At 37.5% G+C, this 18,227-nt stretch overlaps 1 protein-coding gene across 3 annotated transcripts in view; it reads left to right on the forward strand.

The window, feature by feature from the left end:
* Positions 1-5,985, forward strand: part of LOC124147146 (solute carrier family 13 member 5-like) — a 168,609-nt gene extending 162,624 nt beyond the window's left edge. For 2 of the 3 annotated variants that reach the window (XM_048396114.1, XM_048396115.1), the window contains 2 exons: positions 3,345-3,482; positions 4,677-5,985. In XM_048396114.1, coding sequence (XP_048252071.1) covers positions 3,345-3,482; positions 4,677-4,853 — 315 coding nt within the window. In that variant the 3' untranslated portion in view covers positions 4,854-5,985. Of the gene's footprint in view, positions 1-1,826; positions 1,937-3,344; positions 3,483-4,676 lie in introns of those variants that run through there. The other variant, XR_007221017.1, reaches the window with a different exon arrangement.
* Positions 5,986-18,227: the final 12,242 nt, after the last annotated feature.

Here is an 18,227-nt window from a genome sequence, read left to right on the forward strand (position 1 = left end):
CATCGTGCTGACAACAACCACTGAGTGTTTTACGCAATTATTCAACATTACGAAATGCCACGCCTGTCCGAAAATGAGCGTCTGCGAGCCATTGGTATGCTTGAAGCAGGATCGAGTCAACGTGATGTTGCAAGACAATTTAACGTCCACAGAAACACCATTTGGTGTTTATGGCAACGTTGGAAACAGACGAATGCAGTCAGAGACCATCCTCGGAGTGGCAGGCCACGCGTAACCAATAATCGACAAGACAACTGGATTCGAACAACACAACTACGAAATCGACTTCAGCCAGCAACAGTGACTGCAAGAACCATCCCTGGCTTTGACGAATATCTTCACAAACCGTACGCCGTCGCCTCAGATGTGCAGGGATTGTCGCCAGAAGACCCGCCAGACGTCCCATTGTCAAGCACTTCTACTTTGGTGAAGACAGTGTCTACGCTGGACGGGCACTGCAGTGGGGACAAGTTCTATTCACTGACGAGTCTCGTTTTCACCTCAGCCACGGCGATGGACGGATTCGAGTGTACCGAGGTCGAGGTGAACGTTACGTCAATCATTGTGTCATGAAAGAAGATATGGGGTGGGATTACAGCAAGACAGAGGACCCGTTTGGTAGTGGATAGTAGAGGGAAATCTCAATGGACAGCGCTACCGCGACGAGATCATCGGCCCTGTTGTTCTACCGTTTTGGCGTAGTCATGGCCCAGGCATTACCTTTCAACATGACAATGCCCGGCCTCATATTGCTCGACTTGTTCGGGATTTTCTTCAACTAAACAACGTGATTGGTATCCCCTGGCCGGCTCGCTCCCCTTATCTCTCACCAATCGAGCACATGTGGGATGAGATGGATCGGCGCCTTCGACGTCAACCACGTGTTCCACAGACACTCCAGGAACTTTGAAACATGCTCCAGCATATAGGGACAGATACCCCACGGGACTTTGTGCGACGCCTGATCCATTCCATGAGACGAAGATGTGTTGCTTGCATCGCAACCAGAGGTGGACACACACGCAAACCGAAATTGTTTCAGATTTGGTGAAAAAACATAACTTTGCATTAAATCTTAATCAATGTCACAGGAACTTTTGTTGTTCAGTACAGGTTTGGTGAAAGTTGAATGACAATGAAAATGTTTTCAACGATTTTGATTGAAACGACATGTACTTGGGCGATTGTAAGCTTGCTGAGTCTATTTAATCATTAGGAAATGATAATACTGTTCAATACGTTCAATTATCCCTCTCCAAACTGTTCTTATTGTCATTCAGTTTGGTCATGAATTAATGACAATCACTCCCGTCAACTGTGTTTTGACGTAAAGAACACCTACAATTTCATCGGGATTGTGTATCAAACTCAGCAAACATCACTTTTAAATCTATATTTCAAAGAAATGAGCTTTCTTGGCTTCACCTTGCTGATCCGGGTGCTGTCATCTTACGAGTAAGGAAATACTAGATGGCTTTCACCGATGGCTTTGCTAGAGAATTCTGTTTTGAGTTCGTTTGAAATACGTTTAATTGTTTAACAATGTTTATGTCTCCAAACCACCGGCGGTGGCACAAAAGAGTACAAAAGAGCAAGCATGTAAACTAAGTATTAATATTTGACAAGATGACAGTATGTCATGCATAGATATGTTATATCTTTTCTGTTTTGAGTTTTCTTACTGCTTTAAATATTTCATCAATAAATCTCGATAGGTTCTTAAGATCTCTAGTGTTTTGACTGGACAATAACCTCTTGAATGTATACAAATTAGACCAATTATTTTGGTAAGCAGTTGGTAAGTCTACACATCTATGTTTTGACAGAGCCTGGCATCTAAACAGATAATGGAATTCGTCTGCAACTGAAGGAGAGTTGCACAGTTCACATACACGATCCTCTTTCTTTACATTATTCCAACGACCGGTTTCAATAGGTAAATTATGGTTACATGTTCTGAATTTTAAGATTGGAATATACATATTTTGTCATTAGAAGGTATCTTTCAAATTTTGGTGTTTCTGTCAGATACTGATAACAGTAACCTTTACTGCTCAATGCCATATTGCATCTCCATACTTGTAGGAATTGATCCTGAAGTATCTGGCCTACCTTTGCAACCAGCCATGTGGTATTACAAGTATTAGGGTTATAGAATATGTGTGTTAGTCCACAGTTGTTTAATATAGTTTTAATCCATTCTAGCCAGGGATTGCTTACATCCTGATTCCTTTCAACAATGTGATAAATCATTTGTGAAAGTTTCTTATCACACATAGGTGTTGCGATGTTATGCAAGAATTTAATTACACGTTTTGAGATTGTTATGCGTAGAGGTTCCTTGCCTCATTCGCCATAAACCATAAAGTTTGGAGTTGATGCTCTTAATCCAGTAGCAAACTTTAAAAATGTTAGATGAACACGCTCTGTAATTTGTAAATTTTCGTACCCAGATATTTCTGTACCATATAACAAGATAGGTGATACCATAGAATCAAACGCCGATATAAGGCAATCGATAGGTAGATTAATATTTCGTGCTCTCTTCAGGAGACAGAACATAGCTTTCTTGGCATTAGAGGCAATAGATTTGATTGAGCTTATCATCCTTCGATTTCTATTGAATGTTATGCCAAGGTAAACATAGCTATCTACTATCTCGAGGTGTTGACAGCAGAGCGCGCCACTGAACGGTATACAAACCGGCTTTCGACCAGGTTAAACCATTCATGCATCCGTACTGTCATGGTTTTATGAATGCTTAATTTTCAAGTATGTTCGTAGAAAGCTTGAAACAAATTTGGCTTAGACACAGTTGTTCGGTGATTTTCATTGATATCAGTAAACTAAAAACACGCATTGGTACTTTATAATGCTTGGTTCCAGATCAAAACCTTTTAAACAAGTAAATTGACATCAAACCATCATATAAAACCCATACATGAATGCTTATCTTTAGGAACATTATGTAAACATATTTACAGGGAAATGGTTTCAATGATTATTCAACTTCTTTTTCATGTATACATTGGATACGTGATTTGAGGTAGTTTATGTCGTCCCCTGATGACCATTGTTTAATTAAGAGCACACTTGTATTCTTAAACATTTTGCTCAGAATACGTCAATTTTTGGGGAACATTACCTCACAAACAATGTCGCCTCAGTATAATAAATTATAGGTAACCATTGACTTCATTATTATTCCTTCATCCTTCGTATAAAGTTTACACTGATGTATCATTATTTGTAAGGCAGTAATCAGCGTTTGCACACACTTACTCGTAAGTAACAACAGAATATGTTAAAATATGAGTGCAATATACATATGTGATGTTTTTCAGGCAACTACAATGGGCCTTAACCCCCTGTATTTCATGATACCCTGCACGTTGTCTACGTCCCTTGCTTTCCTGTTGCCAGTGGCAACACCACCAAACGCTATTGTGTTTGCATCTGGATACTTACAAGTAAAAGACATGGTAAGACATGGTACCGAATAGTTCAAACATCATTTCTAAATCATTGCATAAGCTTCTGTCTTTTCATAAATATTTAGTTCTGTGGAAAGTTTTAGATTTGGACATTAACCTTTTGAAACAGTCGATCATGTGATGAAACAGGAAACTAAATTCCAACATTTCTTTATCTGAATAAAAAGAATACAGTATACATTCATTTCACTATTCCACAAAATATACTTTATTCTGTGATCCATGGGCTATTTGTCACTAAACGTGTCGACCATACAGATAGTCATATATCTATCTTTCAAGGTTCAGGACAGTCCAAAATGAGAGCAAATGTCTTCTGAAATTTACTGAGAAAATAATGTGTGATTTGCTGGATTTCTCATTGATCGCATCTGTGTGAAATTTTGTGATAAGCGATTCAGGCAAGAAGTAGGCATTCTCATGTTTACCAATTGTGCTCCCCTCCTTGCTGATCGGTTTGTTTATGCATCTGAATCGAAGGTTCTGTTCGGGTCGGCAAATTCGAAACAATAAAATGTCTTTGGCCAAGCAGTTTTACAGCAGCTCAGGGCTTTGAGATACAATCGAGCATGTTCTTTTTCCGAAGATTTCAAAGAGCATCATTGATCTTAATCAGAATTACCAATCCAAGGCCTCAGCTTTCAAAAAGCTGTATGTGAACATGTGGAAGACATTTCTAAATTAGACACATCAGTGACAAAAATCAGGCAAATCTCTTTTTTAACTTCCCTTTTCGCGGAAATATAGTAATCATTACCATTTGTCCTTCACGTAGTTTCATCTCTGAACCTTTCAATGCCTTGTGTATTTTTCGAATTTCTTAATTGCCTCACAAAGTAACTGACTTGAGTGTATTGGGTAGTCATGGAAGAACTATGCAGTATTAGGAATATTACATAATATATGTTTAGCATATTGACTCAGCCTCGGTCTTGGCCCTTCACATACGTACGTATGTGATGATGAAACATCATGTCGAATAGTTTTTGTTTGTCTCATATTTGTGCAAATGCGATAAATTCTAACTCGAATGTTATTGACGCCCAAGCTACATTGTGAATGCATTTTAACACATGAACCGATGACAACATTATTGACCAAATTGATGTGACGAATGTTAATGCAGCAGAGGCCTGAAAGTCGAAGAGTACTACAGGTCATAATGACTATATTTTATTGCAGGTTCTCGTTGGTTTGGGCGTCAATATATTTTCCTTGATTGTTGTCAACTGTGCCCTCAACGCGTGGGCTGTTCCCTTCTATAAGCTCGATGTGATATCGGATATTTCGACCATGAACAGAACACTTGGTCCCAATGTAACAACAAGGATGGTACTCGATCTCACCCTGCCTCCATGATATATCACACGGCTGTGTTTTAACAACACCGTTTCAGTTAACCAGAAAATACTTGTACTTATTCGTGTTTGGCTGGAGCATAAACTTCCATAACACCTTTCTTGATATTTAATATGTTATCTTAGAAAATATTATTTTTCATTTATTGGAAACATATCACTTCTAGTGTAAAATATGAGTTGTTAAATCCTGTTGTCCTATTTCAGTTACCAACTACATTTACAATAAAAAGTCATGTGAAGCAAGATATGATTCAATATAAAGTAACTGGTTAGATAAACATAAATACATAAACTACTATTGAAACATGCTTTTCATATACATAAACTCAAGCAACTATTGCAAATGGATGGGTCTATGACAGTTAGAACCCACAAGTTCTTCAAATTGCCTTGAAACGTTCGGACAAACCAGAAATACCATTTGGTAAAGAGACAAGTACCGAATGGTCTTGAATTTATGATTTGCGAGCAATGGAATTGATGCCATAATTTAAGTGAGATTCTCAGACAAAATATCAGGAATTATCAAGAGTTTCATTTTCAAATACGAAAAGCCCTTTATCCACGTTGTTCAATTATAAAGAAACGTGTTGCAGAGCGTGGACTTGGCTGCGGGTTGTTGTCGTTGGTTTGAATTGCCATAAACCCTATTTAAATGTCAGGCTGTCCTACATGAAACGTGTGTACATGTAGTTGTTACCACTGACAAAGCCTCAAATAACCTAACCAGCATATGTAAGCATCAATCATGGTAAAGAATTTGGTACACTCTGTTACAAGGAACATTTCTTAATGATTTAACCAACAGTTATTCAGAAACAACTACCAATAACTGTTATCATGTCAACAATTATAAACAAATTCCTTGTATGTACAACCTTGTCATAGTTTTGCTGAATCATATTGTTTCCATATCATTATAATACACTTGTTTTAAAATGAAATTGTTATAATGTACCTCCTGTGTATGTTGAATGTACCTGTATGTTTTAATTGTACCTATTGTGCATATATACTGAACCGCAAAAGAAACGTCACCATGGATAGATATGTGAGAAACCTTATTTGTCCAAACACTGTAAACATACTTTGAGACATATTAAAAAGATGAAACTTGGCAAAACTGATCTTCAATATTGAAATTAAAGTATCAAATGTTCTTAAAGTGAAACACAAAACTAGTCTCTGAGAAAATGACATCACAAGTCAGTATCTCGTGTGTCCGCCATGTGCATTGATGACTGCTGTGCAACGTCGATACACAGAATGGATGAGGCGGTTGGTGAAGGCCATAGGCACTTGAGCCCACACTCTGAGGAACGCCTGACGCAGTTCAGCTTCAGTTGTCGGCCTTGGTCGGACGTCATTCAGCCGTGTTTGAATCTCGTCCTACAGGTGCTCAATGGGATCTAAATCGGGAGTGAGGGCAGGCAACTGCATGGTTTTGATGCCATTCTGCTGGAGGAAGACTTTTGCTGCTCTGGCAGCTGCAGTGTGGGCACGGGCGTTATCATGCTGAAACTCATGGTTGCGGCGACGTTCCAAATGAGGTATGGCGTATGGTCTCAAGACTTGATCAATGTACCGAGCTGCTGTGACACCATTGCTTCTCCCTGGACCGATGTCCTGGAAGACCACAGGGCCGACCCATTGTGCAAGACCAATTCCACCCCACACCATGGTGCTCTGACCAACCGACGAGTCTTTCTCAACAACACAAGCATCCGAATAACGTTCCTCATGGCGTCTCCAGACTCTCTCTCTCTGCCGTCTGCTGTTGAGATACAGTAACGGTTCTCGTCTGAGAAGAGGACTCTTCTCCATTGCCGTAGGCGCCAATGCTGGTGCTGTGTTGCCCACTGAAAACGGTCCCGGCGATGACGTGGTGTCAGAATGGGTCCACGGTGTGGCTTGTGACAGTCGAGGTGTCTGCTCGTCAATCGTCGACGCACGGTGTCTGCACTTATGTGTCGCTGGTGTGTCCCCATGGTCTGTCGAGCAGTTTCCGCAGCAGTAACAAAGCGATCTTGAAGATGCTGTCGCACAATCTGACGATCCTGACGTCGGGTGGTTGCCCTTGGTCTTCCACTACGTGGCCGGTAATGTGTAGTGTTGGTGGTCTGGTATCGTTGCTGAGCCTGTATATGGTCCTTACGTTGACTTGAAATGCATTGGCTACTTGTCGGGCAGTTTGTCCAGCTTGCAATCGTTCTACGGCCTTGATGTCGCTGATTTTTAGTCAATCTTGGCATGGGTAGCAGTTCAATAACGAATGAATGTTATCCGATCTGTGTATATTTTTATAGGGCAAAAAATGGGGGAACGCATGTGCATTTCAATTTGCACGGAACACCCGTGCATCGGGTTACCATGGCCGTTGCCGTGATGCATTTGGGCGATCGGTTTTATTGTCATCTGCTTTGTTTTTTTATAATCAAATTTCATTTTTCCGGACAAGGTAATGTTAAATTTTAGAAACTTTGACACAAATTACCCAGATATTTAAATGACAACTTTTCATGCAATGTTACTTGGGGTGAGGTTTCTTTTGCGGTTCTGTATATTTTGTAGTTTGTGATAGTGTAATATTGCCATTGTTTCTTCATTGGATGTTACGCAATACATATCTCATCTAAAACATCTTTGTTGTTTGATAGTTTCTTACAGTTGTGTACGAGGGCACGGTTGGCCAAATCGACGAAGGCGCTGCAATTGGCATCGCAGAGTTTCGTCTAAGACCTGCATCACCTCGGAATTCCTCCCACATGAAGCTGACACGCCGTGATATAATAGGAATACTATCCAAAGCCGCTTTTAACCCAACTCCCTCACTCACTCTTGTGTACGGTTCCGCTTGGTTAACTGGGTTTGTGTTGATTACTTCCGGTTTAGATTTGAAGTATGTTTAGAAGAATGTTACTATGTTCAACCCAAACATCGTGAATATATCATGTGAGTGAGTGAGTGGGTTATGGTTTATAGTCACATCGGCAATATTTCAGCCATATCGTGACTAAATCAAGTTATATAGTAATGAAACACCAAACTGAACTATAAAACCTGTCGACAAAGGACAGTAAAATAACTAGATTTTCACAGTCGTATATTTAAAACTAGCATGTCATTATAAAATTTGAACTATTCATAACAATACAAAATAAAAATGGGCTATAGATCACTAATAACCAAAGATAGGTCACCATACTAGGTACCATGGGGACTTACGGTACTTCTGCAACCTACATGGTACTCCAGCAGGATATACACCATCCCTCTGGCTGCTGGCGATTGTTAGAAAGTTAAGCCAACAATTGAAAATTACAAGTATACTACATTAAAACCATGGTAGAAATAAACGAACAATCGCAGATATCAAATTTACTCATACCAATTAAAAAATGAATTTATCAGTTAAATACTTGTGCTTCAAAAATGGTGTAACAGTGATATTTCTTTTAAAAAGTAAATTAATTCAGAACTCACATTATTAAAAAGGTCCTTCATATTTGATGCTTTGAAATATTTATCCCTTGCGATGGAAAAATCAAAGCAGTCAAGCAGGACATGCTTGACCGTGATTCTTTCATCACAAGGGATACACATCGGAGGATCCTTACCTTTCAATATATACTCATGTGTATACCTGCTATGGCCAAATACGACATCGTCGTATTATGACCTCTTCAAATCTGGACTGACAACCCAAGAAGGTGTAACCAATAGTTGCTTTAATTTCATGTAGTTTATTTATACCTACTTGGGTGTCCCACTTCTTTTGCATAAGATCTCTGATGTAACATCTGATAACAGGCTAATAGTCACTGTATGGAAGAAGAAGAGGTGTCACAGATTTGTTGAGTGCTGCTTTAGCCGCAGCATCATCCATTGTGTTGCCAACGATTCCAACATGGCTGGGCAACCAACAAAAGACAATGTCGTATTGGCCAGTTGCAATGGTATTAAACAATTCTAAAGTAGCAAGAATCAGTGGATGAGCCGAGTTAACTTTTTTAAGTGCCTGTAGGCATGACAATGAATCGGAGAATATTATAAACTGCTTACTTTTACTTTGGTGCTGAATATATTCTAGTGCTGCCAGTATAGCCTTGGCTTCAGCGGTGAATATGGAACTATTATCTGATATTCTAGTAGATATAATTTTGGATCCAACGACTGTGGCACTAGAAGAGTTGCCACAGTCCTTCGATCCATCAGTAAATATAGAGCAGTAACAATCATATTTGCATCGTAATTGGATATATTCCTGCTGGAAGATTAATGGATTGGTTTCTGATTTTTTGTAATAAGCAAGTGTTAGGTCTACCTCTGGTTTGACTAGTTGCCAGGGAGGTGTAGACATCAGCTGATATGGCGCAATGTTATTTAGATCTATGTTAGCTGCAGTGGCTTACATTGTAAGTCTGATCCCAAGAGGTGGAACAAGTTTGGGTTGTGTGTGAAACAATTCTTCGTTGGGTGAGTGAGTGAGTAAATATTGAAAGTCACATTGGCACTATTTCAGCCATATCGTGACTTGAACAAGTTAAACATTTATATTATATATAAAAACCTGTCGTCGAAGGTCACTACAACAACTAGCAATATATCACAGGTAATAATTTAAAAAAACTAGTTTTAGAACTATAAAATTATCAAATTATATCAGACGACCCATCATAAAAAAGGGCTGTAGATTGCCAGCAACCAAAGTTAGGCCACCATACTAGGGACCATGGGGACTTACGGTACTTCTGCTACCTACATGGTACCCCAGCAGGATTTACACCATCCCTCTGGTCACTGGCGATGATCAGAAAGATTAGCCAAACAGTTAAAATCAACAAAAATACTACGATTAAAATCACAGCGAAATGAAAAGATACTTTGAATGATACCGGACTTACGTACCTTCAGAGGGGGACAATTGTTTTACGATACTTCGATCCCCTGTGAAGATACAGCCACTAACAATCTCAGTTATGAATTTATTTTACCAAATTAAAATCACTTTCTATATACTATACATATTATAATCAAAATTTATCTATTAATTCTATTTCTTTTAAAAAAACGATGAGTAAATGAGCACTAATACTAAAAGGATCCTTGATGGGCGAAACTTTGAAATACTTATCCCTTGTAATTGAAAAAAACAATACAGGCAAGCAGTACATGCTTGACTGTGATTCTCTCATCACAAGGGATACAAAACGGAGGACCCTCACCTTTTAATAGATATCCGTGTGTGTATCTTGAATGGCCAATACGACATCATCGAAAAATGACCTCTTCAAATCTGGACTGACAACCCAAGTAGGTGTAACCGAAAGTTGGCTTGATTTGATGTAATTTATTGATACCTACTTGGGTGTTCCACTTCTTTTGCATAAGATCCCTGATGTAACATCTGATCACAGGTTTATAATCACTGTATGGAATTAGAAGGGGTGTCACAGATTTGTTGAGCACTGCTTTAGCAGCAGCAGCAGCCATTGTGTTGCCTTTTATGCCCACTTGACTGGGTAACCAACAACAGACGATGTCGTATTGGCCAGTTGAAAGATCATTATAAAGTTCTAAAATGTTTAAAATGATTGGATGACTAGAAGAGACAACATTATAAATTGTTTACATGCAGACTGTTTTTGAATGTATGCCAAGGCTGTAAGGATAGCATTGGCCTCAGCAGTGAATATAGAGCTATTATCTGGTATTCTAGAGGATAAATGTTTTGATCCAATGACGGTGGCAGATGCTACTTTGCCACCATCCTTGGATCCATCAGTAAAGATTGAACGGTGAGTGTCGTATTTATTTCTTAACTGTAAATATTCTTGTTGATATACGAGTGGATTGGTCTCAGATTTTATAAAACGTGTGAGGGAAATGTCTACTTCTGGCCTCACCAACTGCCAGGGAGGAGAAGACAAAAGGCGGTAAGGAGAGATCAGATCTAAATCTATAGTGGCAGCAATAACATTTGATTTAATCCGAATTCCAAGTGGGGGAACAGGTTTTGGTTTCCTCAGAAACAGTTCTTCATATTGAGGATGAAAAACGGAGTCATATGCAGGATTAGAAGGGTTAGAGTGCAATTTGGTGACATATTGAAGAGATAATTTAATACGGCGTAGTTTCAAAGAGGGTTCATCAGCCTCGACATAGAGACTGTCAACAGGAGAAGTTCTAAAAGCACCAAGGCACAGTCTAATTCCTTGATGGTGGATTGAATCTAGCTTTTTTAAATTACTCTTGCAAGCTCCAGCATACACAATGGAGCCATAGTCTACTTTAGAGCGGATTAATGATCTATATAAGTGAAGGAGGGTTGTCTGATCCCCTCCCCACTTAGAATTCGAGACGACTTTCAACAAATCGAGGGCCTTCAGGCATTTAGTCTTTAAATATTTAATATGTGTCAAAAACGTCAATTGGTGGTCGAAAATCAATCCCAGAAATTTGGCCTCTTTTACAACCTTAATTGGAGTACCATCTAAAGAGAGCTCTTGGTCTTTTATGCGGTTTATATTTCCGACAGAAATGTATACAATTTGTCTTCGTCTGTGAAAACTTAAATCCATTCTCAAGACACCATTTTTTGAATTTTATTAAGACACAACTGTAACTGTCTTTCAATGGTATGCATATTTTTACCGCGACATGAAATATTAAAATCATCCACAAACAATGACCCATCACTGCAAAAAAAATCCATCTATACAAGCTTGTATATGCTTTGGAATGATGATATTTCCAAAGCATATACAAGATTGGAATGATGATATATACAAAAAAATACAAGTTTGTATTTACGACATATACAAAAATATACAAATTTGTTTATATGGTGTATCCAAATTTGTTTTCTTTGTATATATTGGTACATGGAGACAATTGTTATGTATTTGTGTATAATTATTATATATGTGCAAATTGAAGTGTTTTAAGTTGAGCACTGTGTTTCTTTGTATATGTTGGTAAAGGAGGACAATTGCTATGTATTGTTCTATAATTGTTTTGTATGTGCAAAATAGTATCAGCAAGTTACAAAAAACTGATATAGTGGCGTGTAACATTACTGGAATGTTTAATTAGTACTCCACAATGTTAGCGGGAGTACATACTCTCCTTGCAATGATATTGACGGGTAAGCGATTGAGGCGTCTGGTACTTTTCCTGGCGCGGTGCTTGGTATTTGAGTAGACTTTATGGTCAAATGCACAGAGAGGATAAGCTGTCGGGGGTGATTGCATTGGCGGTGACTTCTGTATTGAAAGTGTTGAAATCGATTTGTGCTGAGCTTGGATTCGTTTGTACGGGGAGGCCGCGATGTGATTTGTAACATGCTCTCGTGCACATGGCAGATTAGCCAACAGAGTGGATTGCACAGAGGATGAAACTATTTTATTATTAATTTAAAGTGTTGAATTTGGTTTGTTCTGAGCTGTCGGTTTAATTGTAGGGTATACATTGTTATAATGTCAAATCTCGGCGGAACGCGGAAAATCGCGTTTTTTAAAACGGCAGTTCTTGGAAAAATCCTCTTCAAAATATAATCAAAATGTTTTTTAAAAATACTCCGAAAATATCGTGTTGCCGGACAATCGTGACGGATTGTTCTGTTTTCGATCAGAGCTTTCAGCATCAAACATGCCTTTATTATTATTCATAACACAATCATGGGATCTTAAGTTTCCGGACATCATACGTTTTCTATCATGAATACTTGCACTATAACGGGGAGGGGGCTCACACAGACATTGTTAATACTCCAATAATGACTTTTTGTGATAAAGTTGTCTTTTATAAGTGAATGAGATGTTTTACAGTTGTTCATGTGAAAAAAACTATGAATGTGTATTCAGCGTCCGAAAACCCATAACACGGGGATATATGTTGTATTAATGTCTTATGTTTTACAAAAGAAATGTAAGTGCAAAGGTAAGCTTTTCTCAATATGCTTCAACATGGGAAAAGGGACATTGCACGTTTGTGGCAGTATTGCTCCCAGGTGGCGGCGGCGTCCACTAATGCCTACATCCACTAATGCCAAATAAACAATCTGTCTGTCTGTCTGCATGTCTGCCTACAGTCTACAAAGAACAAAGTCATGCACCAGTGATTTTCAGCGACACCTGCTATCAGTGCTACCCAACCTCTAACTGGACAAGTCCACTTTAGTGGAATAATGCCTATAGGCGACAAAAGACAGAAAATTGCATGAAGTCACTTTTTATTTCACATTGCCATAACACTAACAGTAATAATTTATTTCTGCATCATTGCATTTGTTCTTATAGTATACACCAGCAGATATTTGCTGATTTCAAAGAAATTTCAAAGAGTTCTTTCCTAGCATGGGTATGTTGTTTTCATTGTGTAGGCATTATTCCACACTGCTTTATTTTTTTTGTAGGCAAAAGTGGACGTAGGCATTAGTGGCTGGAACCCAGGTGGCCGGGTGCGCGGAAGCTATTCCCGAATTTTTAAAAGTACTGATTTAACTCCGAAATTTTACTGCATCCGCCATCTTTGTTTATTTGACTTTTGCCACTGTTACATTTGTTGGTATGAATATTGTCCAAACGGCACAAAATTGCTTAAAATGCAATCAAATGTTTAAAACATTTCTGGGGGCTCAGCCTAATATCGTTAGCAAAGTCAACAAACCACGACCATAAATGTAATGTACAACAGGCGCAAGAAAATTCAAAAAAATTCTTACAAATACGAATGATAAGAAGTCGAATATGAATACTTATACCTGTATTTTTTAGAACAAGAAATTGACACATTGACGTATTCAGATTAAATTGATATGTTCTTTGCTTATGTAAGTGCAAATGATAAGAAAAATAATTAACAGTGAGATACTCTGGCTATTGTGCAAAGAATCCAGTCCCAATGAAAGTGAACAGCATGCCGATGTTATACAAAGCAATAATATAATATATCGCAACTGATAGTTCTTAACAATCAGGCAATCAACATAATGACGGTATCAGTGGGCACATCGTGGTATTTGAAGATAGAAAATGATAACACATGTCAGCAGTCAGAAGTTATACACGGCATCTTGACAATGAACAAAAAGAGGAAGAAGAAGAAGAGTAGTTTATTAAAGTGTCATTATTTAAACAACCACACCACACCACACCACACTACGGGATTCCATACTCGGTATTGACCCATGACAGATCCTTCTTCATGTCAGGGAATGGGTTTTTGGATGGTGGTCAACGGACATCTTGCCTTAGGGAAAGCTGCTGTACTGTCCAGCTTCTTCATGTATGTCTCATCTGCTAACCTCTTCGCCATCTGCAGTTCCGTCGACTCGCAGTTCTTTGGTCGTACTGTAAAAATTTTTTATGCCGTCTTCGTCATAGTTACTTTCCTCAGAGGGCATCAACTGAGCGATCTTTAATGCGTCCTCGTACCTCTGTTTCTTCTGGACGGGAAGGTTGCGATGGCGTATCCCGAGGACTCGGTTACGACTCTTCTGAAGAAAAACAACAACTTTATTTACAATTGCATTTCTAATTTATAATGCATATGCATGTATATCCATGTATATGCTCATGAGCAAAGGAGGAAAATATTTGAAAATCAAATTCAAATTTATTCCGATAACCCTTAAGCGACGTGTCAGTATTATAGCTTGATGTATTAGAACAACACTATTTGTGAATGGCCGGTGCTACCGGTAGTGTTGGGTATGCTTACCCTTTTTAAAGGTTCACTCTTTGTAATTCGACATCAAACGGATTACATCACACTCTAAGTAAACAATCTCATTTAACCCTTAATTAGTTAATTAATCTAGTTAACCTGCAGTATACTGTATCACTTAGTACTGCCTTAACGAGGATTAATCCCGTGTCAGTTGTTGGCGAGTGATCAATAAATGTCTGGAGAAAGGGATTAGCCTTGATCACAATAAATTAACATTTCATACTGCAACACAAGAGATTATCGATCATTATGCCTTTATAAGAAAGTGAGAAAGATAAAGATTGAATGATACATAACGGGCCGTGCCTGCATTATATAGCCTGCAAGAATCGTCACTGTAAACTAATAGAGGATTAATTTCAATTTTACAGAATATTCAACTGTTTAGTATATGATAAAGTGTTGAAGTAGCGTTAGATATGTTTGAGATTACAGTTTTCAATTAACTGTATAATGTAGCTTGCTGTCTTTGAGAGAGTCAGTATCTGTAGAGCTGGCTTGGTCTAATTGGTATTCACTCCCTGGGACACAAATATTGTTTACTAGCATTGTATTGTGAGCAGCCGGATGCGTAAATAATATGTAATATATTTCCGTAATATATTTTATAGTACTTGTTGTTTTAATATTGTTAACAACATAGAGAACGAAGATTTTTTTGAAAAACCACAACAGCATGCATATGTTCTAGCAAAAGGAAACTTGATAAATATTCATTTTGCTTAATTTCTACTTTGGAAAACTTAGTCGGCGCTCTGAAAGCTTGACGCTGTATTATTTGGCACGCGCATGGTCGGATGCAAACCAAATGTTTAATTTTCGCAAATTAAGACACCAGCGGCGGTATAGGAGCATATATCTAATGTCATTCAATACAGAATAATACATGAAGATGGCAGTTTCAATGTTAAGATTAAGTATTTCTAAAGATATGGAAATTAATAACTTGATAACTTTTTTTAATCTTTGATCTTTAGGGAAAATAATAGTGGAACTGGTTGAGTGACTGACGTATTCTACATTAAAAGTGACAGGTACGTGATTTACATCATTAAAATTTAAAGTGATGCAGTGATACAATTATAAGTGAGGGTTGTGATTTATTTAGGAACGAAGTCAGTATTTGGGGATTTAACTTGCGCTTTCCGACATTATGCGTATTTCGCACACGATTAAGAAAAAAATGTAATTCATTTATTGAAACGAAGTACAAATGCATCAATCCTAAATCATCGGACTAAGTACATAGTTTGTTGAATGTTTTTTCGTGAATACACAAATTGCATAACACATTCCCTGAGGACAAACCCAAATGGCCCGTCCCTTTGTGACAGGTGTTAATTACAGAATGTATTGCCACCACATTATGTCCCGGCACTTTTATGACATGTAATGAACCTAGTCAGTCCCTGGGTCTGTAACAACAACATTGGTCTTATAAAATCAAAGTAAGATAAATGTTACGTAATTCGTATTCAAAAATTGACTGAAAAAACATAACATGAATATAATTGCACTTTTGGGGATAATATAGTATTGGGAAAATATACTTAAAAGTACATGATTAAAGAATTTCAGAATCAACTGTTTCTTGTATTTATGACCGACTTCACACAAACTGAATAATTAAACATATGTTTATATAGCTATAATTACGTGCATGACACCTACATTATCATGAAATAATAATGTTGGTCATGTTTGTTAATTTGTACATTTCGTTGTTATTGGTATCCTGAGGATGTTGTAATTATACACGTGTTCTGATCTTATTTGACGTAGAATACATGAACTGGTTGAGTGACTTTCTTCCATCAGTGTGAAAGGATTTCCCACGCATAAACCCTTAATCCTCTGTCAAACAGAAAGAAGTCATATATATATCATATCTAACTGGTACTAAAAGTTCACTATCAATCTCCTCTGATAACAAACTGTTACATTTAATATCCCCAAGCACCAGTACCCAGTATGCTCATGGAGTAATTATAAGAAACCCGAATAATATCCTGTCTACATGGTCACACCCGGTGATTGTTAAGACATTCAGACAATATGGCAGTCTGTATTCATTTCTTATATCCCAAAAGTCCCCACCAGGTTTCCTATATACAAATTGTAATAAATAATACATATATACATTAAAACAGAACAAAAACGATTGGTCAACAGTTTGGTGCGGTCGATGGAAAGGTGTTCAATTACTAAGAAAAGCTATTTAACTGTTTAATACTTAATACGTGTCTTAAAATATGAATTAATTCTTAAGTTATAACATTAGTGCAAATTTACCCGAACGTAGGATGTACATGGACTGATTTCAAAATAGCTAAATTGACAAATTGTTTCCCATAAACCACTGAATATAAACTCACTTAACCTTTAGAATAGAAAGGCGAATCGTTTCTTAATATATTGTCTTTTAAGCCGATGGAAGTTTAAATCACTAAAACCGAGTCCGAGGCGATAAAGGATTATGTGACAAAATCTGGTATCATGGCTTAACTGTATATAAGTAACACTCTCCAAGTTTTATAATCCTCTATATTAGATGACTATTCCAATTATTAATGGTATCAGGTAGGAATGACTTGGCATAGCATTCTACAACATGTAGCCTGTAAATTGGTTCGATTTCTATAAATGTAATTACTATCAGCAAAGATGTTTTCCATCTTGTAAATAGGTGTAATGGCTGTGTTAGTATATCTATAAATTTTCTCGTGGCCTGTACCCCTTATCGCCCTACAAATAGTCCGTATTGAGTGAGTGAGTTTAAATTTAACGTCTCATCAGCATTATTTCAGCGTCCGAAATGAATCTTAGTGTAAACATTTTAGGATTAATTCTTGTTCTTGGTACACTTATCCAAAATATGGGCATTATATGCTTGTTCATAACTTCTAACGATTCATGTGAAAGGAGTTATTTAACTGAGTGGGTGAGTATGGTTCACGGCGGTGGACACCAGAAAGGTATCTAAGAATTCTAATGCAATTAATCATCGGGCTTTCCTTTTTAACTCTATCGTCAATATCAGAATCTGACTGAAATATTATTCCCAAAGTCATAAATATTAATTCCTTTCATATTAAGATTAGGTTTTGTACTTGGGAAGACTTTAATTTAACGTGAAATAGTTTTCTCTGGATTCAATTTTACTTGCTTTCATCCATTTGGTAATTTTCTCCAAATCGGCATTAATATTTTACGCAGTAGTATTTGGAATTGTCCATTTGGGGAATTTTCTGGACCCCACCGCAAACACAGTAAACAGAAACTCCAATGTGAATAATATGTTCAATAGTTTCTTGGCTCGACATGCAAGACTCCTTAATTTTAGTTATAATGTGAAAGTCATAGTAATATTAAATTAAATTTTAAAAAAAATCATTAATGTATTTGACATGGAAGACGAAGCGACACACATTGTATTTTATAATAATGCACAATTTTAAATGCTTTAAACCTGTTGCATTAAACAAATACTGGATTTGATGTTGTCATATAGTGAATCAATATGTGTCTAGTCTTCCAAATGTTGTATTGCGAACACATATAGTGTCAGCGCTCATGATCGCTATATCTATGAATGAATTAAAATATCATCATTAATAAACTCACCTGAGCTCACTGTGGA

The sequence above is a fragment of the Haliotis rufescens genome, unplaced genomic scaffold (genome assembly GCF_023055435.1).
Source record: "Haliotis rufescens isolate VD_foot unplaced genomic scaffold, xgHalRufe1.0.p SCAF_15, whole genome shotgun sequence".
NCBI classification, from domain to species: domain Eukaryota; kingdom Metazoa; phylum Mollusca; class Gastropoda; order Lepetellida; family Haliotidae; genus Haliotis; species Haliotis rufescens.